This window comes from Scardinius erythrophthalmus (genome assembly GCF_964197995.2).
Source record: "Scardinius erythrophthalmus genome assembly, chromosome: 1".
NCBI lineage: Eukaryota > Metazoa > Chordata > Actinopteri > Cypriniformes > Leuciscidae > Scardinius > Scardinius erythrophthalmus.
The window spans coordinates 55982816-55994136 of NC_138221.1; the positions used below are offsets into that span (position 1 = coordinate 55982816).

The following is an 11321-nucleotide window of genomic DNA, read 5'->3' on the forward strand; positions in this document are numbered from 1 at the left end:
ATATTAAAAACACCACATAGAAATATAAACAACACTTCAAATATATTTGAGATATTTCTAATGAAAACAATCAATAAATCTGAAGGACCTGTATTTTAAACCTGTGAATGTAGGGCATTTTTGTGAACAGATGAGAATTCTTTGACAGTAATACATAACATGTTAACAACAGGTAAAAAATAAAAGGGGTTTGAATGAATTTTAATACATTTTCTCTATCTGAAACTCAGCTCATGTGGTAAAACTAGACCTGATGTTCCCTGATCCAGAGTCCAATGTAGAAACAAACTTGTGCATTTATGAAAGTGTTTTGCGAATCTTATGCTGTGAATCTGAATTAGGTTATGAATGTGTGAACTGCTGTTACCACAGAATGCATATAACATATTTAATTTAAAGTTAAATCATTACATGCCATTTTTCCGCTAGAAAAACAGTCCCTGACAGTGACAGTGAACGGAAACAGAGCGTGCTAAAAAAAAACTGTTTAATGCGCTGTGTTATAATTTATTTTTTAACACAATATATGATATTTCCTCACACACATAGTGTACAAGTAGACATAGCGTCTGCTTGTCTCCCAGCAAAGTAGCTGAGAAGCTGCTCACTGGAGAGCAAATGGGTGGAGCTTACGTCTAGTATAGTTATCTTTATAGTTATCCTTATGGTTATCATTAGTGGAAACAGGCCTTAAGTCTATAGGAAAATCTCAGAAAAAGTGATGAATTAATTCTTTGTAAACTGTCAATGAGATCTACACTCCATGTCCAAGGTTTTGTAGCTCCAACTTTAGTTTAGTTTTCTCTAATTTCAGATTTTGTATTTCCAAAATTAGTTTAGTCTTTTCCAGTGTCAGTACTTCATATTGTTTTTCCATAACATGATTTATGGTAATGATGGTTGGAGGGACTCTGTGTTTCTCAGTGTCAGAGCCACTTGCCGCAGGTTTCACCTGGGTGCCTCCCAAATCATCTTAATTAAAAAATAAAAACATCAGCAACATTAGGGTGTGACAGAAACACTGTTAGTTGTAAAAGATTCTCTGGCAGAATGCTGTTGCTACTGCATGAATTAGTTTACTCATGGTTGTAAGATTGTAAGCATAAGCTTTACCTTCATTTTGCACTGTTTGGTTCTTGATTGTGACTGGCACATCTTCACCTTGAGAAACTAATGTTATCAAGAGAGAGAGAGAGGAGAATGTTATCTATCTATCTGAAAACACATTTGTTAGATAAAGTCGCAATCACGAGAATTAATCACTTACAAGAAATAGTCGAAGATGTGAGAAAATCACAGATGTGAGATATAAAGTTCCAATTCTCGTTCATTTTGTGTCTTTCGTTTTGTGCATCATCAGATAGTCATGTTTACATCGCCTCAGGAAGCCTCTGGAGCAGATACTCGAGCCGGGACACGCTCTAAGCGGCAGACCAATCACAACAGACTGGGGCTGGCTGACCAATCAGAGCAAAATGCACTTGACGGAAGGCGGGTTTTAAAGGAATTGAAACTAAAACAGATCATTCAGTCAGAGGGTGAAAACAGGTGCTGCAACAATGTATATTCTCAGAAAAATAATGAGTTTTTTTAACATTAAATGATGTAATTGTATTTTAGTTGTAGACCCCAAAAAAAAACGTATAAACGTGTAAATGAGCATAACTGCCATTTCACACCGCAAGCTTGAGCTTCGCGTCAGTGTAACAATGTTCTTAGGTGTATCTGAGGGTGCTCAAATAAAAACAGAGACTGGAACTGTTCTCATGCGCTGTTATTTATTTATTTTTTAACACAATATGATATTTCCTCACACACATAGGCTACGTCTGCTTGTCTCCCAGCAAAGTAGCCGAGAGCCTGCTCACTGCAGAGCAAATGGGTGGAGCTTACGTCTAGTATAGTCATCTTTATAGTTATCATTCTTAGTGGAAACAGGCCTTAAGTCTATAGGAAAATCTCAAATATAATTAATTGGTGAATTAATTCTTTGTAAACTGTCAATGAGATCTACACTCCATGTCCAAGGTTTTGTAGCCCCAACTTTAGTTTAGTTTTCTGTAATTTCAGATTTTGTATTTCCAAAATTAGTTTAGTCTTTTCCAGTGTCAGTACTTCATATTGTTTTTCCATAACATGATTTATGGTAATGATGGTTGGAGGGACTCTGTGTTTCTCGGTGTCCGAGCCACTTGCCGCAGGTTTCACCTGAGTGCCTCCCAAATCATCTTAATTAAAAAATAAAAACATCAGCAACATTAGGGTGTGACAGAAACACTGTTAGTTGTAAAATATTCTATGGCAGAATGCTGTTGCTACTGCATGTTAGTTAAGATTACATGGTTGTAAGATTGTAAGCATGAACTTTACCTTCATTTTGCACTGTTTGGTTCTTGATTGTGACTGGCACATCTTCACCTTGAGAAGCTAATGTTATCAAGAGAGAGAGAGAGGAGAACATTACAACTCTGTTATTGTAGTCCAAGCCTTGTTTGTTTTATTATTTGCATTGTATGACTATTTATTCATTAAAACTGATTTGGCAGCACTGGATTCCTCAAAAATACAAATGCTTTCAGCAAACACTTAAAATAATGAAAGATGGTTCCCTAATTTCAGAGGCGCTCTCTGTCTGGGTTTGCATACTTACATGAAGTTTTTATCTGTGGCAACGGAAAGCCTTCCCCACAGCCTTCTTCATCCGCATCATTCGGACAGTCCTTGTCACCATCGCACCTCCATATCATAGGTATACATATTTGGCGTTTATCACCACAACTGAATTGATTGGATCCACAGGTCCTGGCCTCTGATCAAAGCAAAAACAAACTGAGAATCATGACATCTGATGGCAGAAGTTATACTTCATTGACAGAATTCTGAAAGGTCATGGTCAAGTTTCACCTAATGTTGGCACAATATCAATAGCATCTTTCAATAGCATCTAATACAATACTATTTTGTATGTTTACATTAACAATGTATTTATTAAAACCAAGTATAAATCTTAAGCGTTTTAAGCATTAATTACACTGATTCCAAAATATCACCTATATAAATCTATGTATGACAGATTTGATTATCTGATGCACAGGTTAAAGGCAAGTGCACAGACCAACATGTAAAAAAAAAAAAAAAAAAAAGTATTTTTAATACCCACTCAGGGTATTTGTATTTGGCAGACACTTTTATTCAATGAAAAGTATGCTACATTGAAGGCATACATTTTTATCAGTTCATATGCATGTGAATTTTGCATTTGGACTGACAACAACATTTTAATGTCCAAATTTGCGTTGGCACCTGTTGTATCTGTTAGTTTTCGTCTGGTCTTGAGTCTATGCCAGCCAGGCACATGCACACATAGACATCAAAGGGTGCTTCAGCACCTGCCCTTTTTAATGGGGTGCTTCTTTTTATTTAATTTTTTACCCTGGATCACAAAACCAGTCACAAGTCGCACAGGTATATTTGTGACAATAGCTAACAATGTGCGGTTATGTGTAGGCCTATATCTGTTTGTGCACAGCTTCCCTGTCAAACAAATCTGTTTATTGAATATCAGGGTGGGAGATTGTCTATGTTTGAGATACACATGTAGACATTATAAAAATATTTTTTTGAATAAAGTAAAATAAAGTTTTAGCATGTTTAGGTTTTTCTATATATACCGAGGCGAAGTAGGCTATTCCTCGCATTCCATTTATTCCTTTTCCTTAGGGGGTCAAATGGACCAGCGAGGGAAGGATTTGTTACTTTTTTAAAGTTTAACCACAAAATTCCTTGAATCCAGTCAAAAAAAAAATAATAATAATAATAATTGCGTACTGGTTCAAGTGTGACAAAAGTCCTAAGGTCTTGGACCACTCTGATAAACACTCAATTTATTTATTTATTTTTTTTTATTTTTTTTTAAAGTGAGTTTCGGGTCAAAATGACCCGAGGAAAGGATGAGGGGGATATGCAAAAAATTCTCTCTTTTGCATTAAATCAGTTTTGTAAACCTCTGAATTTTTTTCTTTCATATGCTGCTAACATCAAAATCAAATCTGTTGCTTCATGTAATGAACATGTTTATTTTTTATCAAATGTTTTTAAAAATGATTTAAAGTGAATGCTATTTCATCTTAAAGAACAAATATTCGTTTATATAAAAAATCATGGATTAAATTGAATAAATTATAGACTATTGAGGGATAATGTCTCCTACACCCAGATGTTTGTTCTTGCAAAATAAACCTAAACAGGGTTACCTGGACCCCGCAGTGGGGCTTATTACACCGCTGTTATTTGCCACAAAATATTGATTTGAGTTTAAATATTTTATTAGCTCATTAAACGGAAACACAAAGCTTCTGCAAAGAAAAATAGTACACGGATGGACAATTAAGGCATAATGTAGCGGAGCCATATTATGTAGGATATTTATGCTACCATCAGTTGCATGTGCATATGTAAAAATAGTACTTAATAGTATAAGTGGTAATGCACTTGTGCTATTACTTAAATCTTTCATGATTGTGACTAAGAAGCCGAAAATTAAAGCCAAATGTAATTTCTGTTACAAGTGCATTGAATGCGTAAACAATTGAATGCATCAAAAAATACAAATGCATTCACAACCTTGCAACTTATTGTATACATAAAGTAATACATCCTTTCCATTTAACGTTTGGCCCCCAACAATAGAATAATACATAGCCTACAACATAAAATAAAATTAAATACATTTTATAAAATAAAATTTATAACAACATGACACTGTTTCTTTTCATAGCCATGGGTTAAAATAAAATAAATCTACAACACTATTTCAGTAAAAAAATTATTTCAATCCTCCTGATGATACTTGGCTTCTAGGTCGCTATAGCACCTTTATTTGACATTGACACGTTCGTGCCAGCTTTGCAGGTCATGCATTCTGCTTCACACGGATCCCGACCGAGACGAAAACACTGGAATTTTCTCTGTAAATCATCTGTGAATTTACATTTGGGCTTTTTCTACGCTCAGGAACCACTGTTGACAAGTAAGCACTGCTCTGTCTCTTGGCTGTTGCTGTGGTGCTGAGGGTAATGATTGACATGCAGTTTGACCAATGTTTGCGTTACGTACATGACCGACCGACCAATGGTGGCGCGCGAGAAGGCGGGACCTAAAGCAACGCTAAAACGCACATCAACCCGATCACTTGTTTAGCGTTCATGTAAACAACGTGCAAAGCAAAAACGGCGCTTGTAGAAAGCAAAAGCCGAATCCAGGACATTTTGGTTGATCTAGAAATGTTTTAGGTCCAAAAAGAGGACATGTCAAGGAAAAAGAGGACGTAGGCTATGGTCACCCACATCATTTACATATTTTATTCCATATTTTCATTTTATCTCACACTTTTCGGGTTAACTCAGCTTCGAAGTTGTTTCTCACATGTGGGGAAATGCAGACAACCGTGCAGCAAGCCTCTATTTACACTACACAATATATCGACTAGGTCATCTATCTCGAACAATATTGTTCTCTCCGGCTCTCTTTGGAAAGAAATTTGTGATAAGTTGTTTTTCCTCACGTTGTTTCCTCTTCATATCCTCTCTCTAACTGTAGGGGGCGTGACGAAAGGTTTTTGCAATTGGTCGCAAAATCTGCCTGTGAGGGGTTAAAAGATAAGAGAAGGCAGAGTAATGACAGGTAGGACTAATTTACGACATTACCAGGCTATTTAATAGTTATATTATTATATTGTCTAAAGAAAGTAAAAAAATACCGATGTTTGGCTTTCAGGTTAAGACTTGAATTATTTATAACTGAATCATGCTATGCATTTTAATGAATAAAGAGTACATTAATAATTTAATTATAAACATTGTGTTATATTGTATGTTGTTTAATGAAAAAAAAAGAAGTGTTTCTTTCCATTTGCTCAAATAGCAAAAGAAAAACTTTCAAGAGAGAAAGACCTACATTTTAAGTAACTCACGTAATATAATACAAACTAGCCTGCATTATAAATGTACATACATAAAAAACAAAGCAAAAAAATTTACTCACTTGTTTGAACAGGACAGAACAAAGCGACTGCCAGTAAGAACATAAATGAGATCCCCATATTCTGATTAAGCAGGTGGACGTCTACTCATGAGTCTGACACTGCTGGTAAATACATGAACGCTATCAATTTGTCTCATTTAAGCCTCCACCCGCCCACCTAAAAAAAAAAAAAAATCCAATATTGTGCATATATGAGAAGTGAAAAAACAACAACAACCCAGCACTAATTAGTCTATTTGCTAATATGATAAACATAATCGAAAGCCTATGCACATGAGATAAACGAATTTCACATTCATTTAAGAATTAAATCTTAATCTGTGCATCAGGTCTAACATGCCACACTTCCATTCTAGGCTGATATTAATAATAATAAAAAAAAAAAAAAAAACTGTGTAAAAACAGTTTTTACACACAATTTCATTTACTTCATTCAAAATAATTTAGTTTAGTTGGGTCAACACAATTCAGTTGGTTTAGGTCAAATTAATTTGCCAGTGGCTATTTGCACTTAGTGTAAATAGCATTTTCTACTTTCTATGCCTCTTAACATCCTTGATGTGTCATTACAAGTGCCCAGCCATGTGAGTGATTCCTTCAGAGTGAACACGCGGTGAATCTGACTGCAGTAGATGTGAAAGATATGAATAAAAATGATGTTATTTCAGCCAGCGCACATACCTGTATTTACATCCTTTTTTCGGTTGAAGTCCACAGTAGTCGATTGTCGAGTTCGGGCGCATGATCGTACGTACTAAACCTATGCGCGTGAACTCGACAATCAATTACTGTGGACTTCGACCGAAAACAGGATGTAAATACAGGTATGAGCGCTGGCTGAATTAACATCACTTTTATTCATATCTTGCACATTGCACTCGTTATCGTGTTACGCAGCACGTCTGAGCTTCAGCAAGAACCAATGAGGTTCATTCTCGTGTTACGCACCACGTTTGACCTTCTACAAGAACCAATGAGGTTCATTCTTGTGTTACGCAGCACGTTTGAGCTTCCGCAAGAACCAATGAGGTTCATTCTCGTGTTACGCAGCACGTTTGAGCTTCCGCAAGAACCAATGAGGTTCATTCTCGTGTTACGCACCACGTTTGACCTTCTACAAGAACCAATGAGGTTCATTCTCGTGTTACGCACCACGTTTGAGCTTCAGCAAGAACCAATGAGGTTCATTCTCGTGTTACGCAGCACGTTTGAGCTTCCGCAAGAACCAATGAGGTTCATTCTTGTTACGCACCACGTTTGAGCTTCAGCAAGAACCAATGAGGTTCATTCTCATGTTACGCACCACGTTTGACCTTCTACAAGAACCAATGAGGTTCATTCTCGTGTTACGCAGCACGTTTGAGCTTCCGCAAGAACCAATGAGGTTCATTCTCGTGTTACGCACCACGTTTGACCTTCTACAAGAACCAATGAGGTTCATTCTCGTGTTACGCAGCACGTTTGAGCTTCCGCAAGAACCAATGAGGTTCATTCTCATGTTACGCAGCACGTTTGAGCTTCTACAAGAACCAATGAGGTTCATTCTCGTGTTACGCAGCACGTTTGAGCTTCTACAAGAACCAATGAGGTTCATTCTTGTGTTACGCAGCACGTTTGACCTTCTACAAGAACCAATGAGGTTCATTCTTGTGTTACGCACCACGTTTGACCTTCTACAAGAACCAATGAGGTTCATTCTCGTGTTACACACCACGTTTGAGCTTCTACAAGAACCAATGAGGTTCATTCTCGTGTTACGCAGCACGTTTGAGCTTCTACAAGAACCAATGAGGTTCATTCTTGTGTTACGCAGCACGTTTGACCTTCTACAAGAACCAATGAGGTTCATTCTTGTGTTACGCACCACGTTTGACCTTCTACAAGAACCAATGAGGTTCATTCTCGTGTTACACACCACGTTTGAGCTTCCGCAAGAACCAATGAGGTTCATTCTTGTGTTACACACCACGTTTGAGCTTCCGCAAGAACCAATGAGGTTCATTCTTGTGTTACACACCACGTTTGACCTTCTACAAGAACCAATGAGGTTCATTCTCGTGTTACACACCACGTTTGAGCTTCCGCAAGAACCAATGAGGTTCATTCTTGTGTTACACACCACGTTTGAGCTTCCGCAAGAACCAATGAGGTTCATTCTCGTGTTACGCAGCACGTTTGCGCTTCCACAAGAACCAATGAGGTTCATTCTCGTGTTACGCAGCACGTTTGAGCTTCTACAAGAACCAATGAGGTTCATTCTCGTGTTACGCAGCACGTTTGAGCTTCAGTAAGAACCAATGAGGTTCATTCTTGTGTTACACACCACGTTTGACCTTCTACAAGAACCAATGAGGTTCATTCTCGTGTTACGCAGCACGTTTGCGCTTCCACAAGAACCAATGAGGTTCATTCTCATGTTACGCAGCACGTTTGAGCTTCTACAAGAACCAATGAGGTTCATTCTCGTGTTACGCAGCACGTTTGAGCTTCTACAAGAACCAATGAGGTTCATTCTTGTGTTACGCACCACGTTTGACCTTCTACAAGAACCAATGAGGTTCATTCTCGTGTTACACACCACGTTTGAGCTTCCGCAAGAACCAATGAGGTTCATTCTTGTGTTACACACCACGTTTGAGCTTCCGCAAGAACCAATGAGGTTCATTCTTGTGTTACGCAGCACGTTTGACCTTCTACAAGAACCAATGAGGTTCATTCTCGTGTTACACACCACGTTTGAGCTTCCGCAAGAACCAATGAGGTTCATTCTTGTGTTACGCACCACGTTTGACCTTCTACAAGAACCAATGAGGTTCATTCTCGTGTTACACACCACGTTTGAGCTTCCGCAAGAACCAATGAGGTTCATTCTTGTGTTACACACCACGTTTGAGCTTCCGCAAGAACCAATGAGGTTCATTCTTGTGTTACGCAGCACGTTTGACCTTCTACAAGAACCAATGAGGTTCATTCTCGTGTTACGCAGCACGTTTGCGCTTCCACAAGAACCAATGAGGTTCATTCTCATGTTACGCAGCACGTTTGAGCTTCTACAAGAACCAATGAGGTTCATTCTCGTGTTACGCAGCACGTTTGAGCTTCTACAAGAACCAATGAGGTTCATTCTTGTGTTACGCACCACGTTTGACCTTCTACAAGAACCAATGAGGTTCATTCTCGTGTTACGCACCACGTTTGACCTTCTACAAGAACCAATGAGGTTCATTCTCGTGTTACGCAGCACGTTTGAGCTTCTACAAGAACCAATGAGGTTCATTCTCGTGTTACACAGCACGTTTGAGCTTCTACAAGAACCAATGAGGTTCATTCTCGTGTTACGCAGCACGTTTGAGCTTCTACAAGAACCAATGAGGTTCATTCTCGTGTTACGCAGCACGTTTGACCTTCTACAAGAACCAATGAGGTTCATTCTTGTGATACGCACCACGTTTGACCTTCTACAAGAACCAATGAGGTTCATTCTCGTGTTACACACCACGTTTGAGCTTCCGCAAGAACCAATGAGGTTCATTCTTGTGTTACGCAGCACGTTTGAGCTTCCGCAAGAACCAATGAGGTTCATTCTTGTGTTACGCAGCACGTTTGACCTTCTACAAGAACCAATGAGGTTCATTCTTGTGTTACGCACCACGTTTGACCTTCTACAAGAACCAATGAGGTTCATTCTCGTGTTACACACCACGTTTGAGCTTCCGCAAGAACCAATGAGGTTCATTCTTGTGTTACGCAGCACGTTTGAGCTTCCGCAAGAACCAATGAGGTTCATTCTTGTGTTACGCAGCACGTTTGACCTTCTACAAGAACCAATGAGGTTCATTCTCGTGTTACGCAGCACGTTTGCGCTTCCACAAGAACCAATGAGGTTCATTCTCGTGTTACGCAGCACGTTTGAGCTTCTACAAGAACCAATGAGGTTCATTCTTGTGTTACGCACCACGTTTGACCTTCTACAAGAACCAATGAGGTTCATTCTCGTGTTACGCACCACGTTTGACCTTCTACAAGAACCAATGAGGTTCATTCTCGTGTTACGCAGCACGTTTGAGCTTCTACAAGAACCAATGAGGTTCATTCTCGTGTTACACAGCACGTTTGAGCTTCTACAAGAACCAATGAGGTTCATTCTCGTGTTACGCAGCACGTTTGAGCTTCTACAAGAACCAATGAGGTTCATTCTCGTGTTACGCAGCACGTTTGACCTTCTACAAGAACCAATGAGGTTCATTCTTGTGATACGCACCACGTTTGACCTTCTACAAGAACCAATGAGGTTCATTCTCGTGTTACACACCACGTTTGAGCTTCCGCAAGAACCAATGAGGTTCATTCTTGTGTTACACACCACGTTTGAGCTTCCGCAAGAACCAATGAGGTTCATTCTTGTGTTACGCAGCACGTTTGACCTTCTACAAGAACCAATGAGGTTCATTCTCGTGTTACGCAGCACGTTTGCGCTTCCACAAGAACCAATGAGGTTCATTCTCGTGTTACGCAGCACGTTTGAGCTTCCGCAAGAACCAATGAGGTTCATTCTCATGTTACGCAGCACGTTTGAGCTTCTACAAGAACCAATGAGGTTCATTCTCGTGTTACGCACCACGTTTGACCTTCTACAAGAACCAATGAGGTTCATTCTCGTGTTACGCAGCACGTTTGAGCTTCAGCAAGAACCAATGAGGTTCATTCTCGTGTTACGCACCACGTTTGACCTTTTTCAAGAACCAATGAGGTTCATTCTCGTGTTACGCACCACGTCTGAGCTTCTACAAGAACCAATGAGGTTCATTCTCATGTTACGCACCACGTTTGAGCTTCAGCAAGAACCAATGAGGTTCATTCTCGTGTTACGCAGCACTTTTCAGCTTCCATAAGAGGTTTGTTCTCACGCATCAAGCAGGCTCGGTTGAGCGTCTGTTTATGTTCTCTGATCAATGCTTATGTGTGAATAAAACTCTGAATTAAATTTGTTCATCATAAAGCGATTGAGTCTCTTCAGAAAATGTTGACTAAACCACTCAATTTATATGGATTAGTTTTACGATCTCTTTATGAACTTTTTGAAGCGTCAAAGTGGTCATTGCATTGCTGTCTATTGAGGGACAGAAAGCTCTCAGATTTAATCAAAAAAAGATCTTCATTTGTGTTCCGAAGATGAACAAAAGTTTTACAGGTTTGGAACGACATAAGGGTGAGTAATTAATGACAGAATCTTCATTTTTTGGGTGAACTCTCTCTTTAAGTTTTAAATATATTAGGTG

At 38.9% G+C, this 11321-nt stretch overlaps 1 protein-coding gene across 2 annotated transcripts; it reads right to left on the bottom strand.

Moving 5' to 3' along the window:
- Positions 1-1757: 1757 nt before the first annotated feature.
- Positions 1758-6153, bottom strand: LOC308700305 (uncharacterized protein). Of its 2 annotated transcripts, XM_081381885.1 has the most exons (5): positions 6043-6143; positions 5564-5640; positions 2651-2809; positions 2371-2427; positions 1764-2228 (listed from the first exon to the last, which is right to left on the bottom strand). In XM_081381885.1, exons 2-5 carry the CDS (start codon positions 5577-5579, stop codon positions 2011-2013), a joined length of 450 nt encoding a protein of 149 aa, XP_081238011.1. In that variant the 5' UTR covers positions 5580-5640; positions 6043-6143; the 3' UTR covers positions 1764-2010. The 2 variants fall into 2 exon arrangements, with proteins under 2 accessions (XP_081238010.1, XP_081238011.1); XM_081381884.1 differs by lacking the exon at positions 5564-5640 and having other exon boundaries at positions 1758-2228; positions 6043-6153.
- Positions 6154-11321: the final 5168 nt, after the last annotated feature.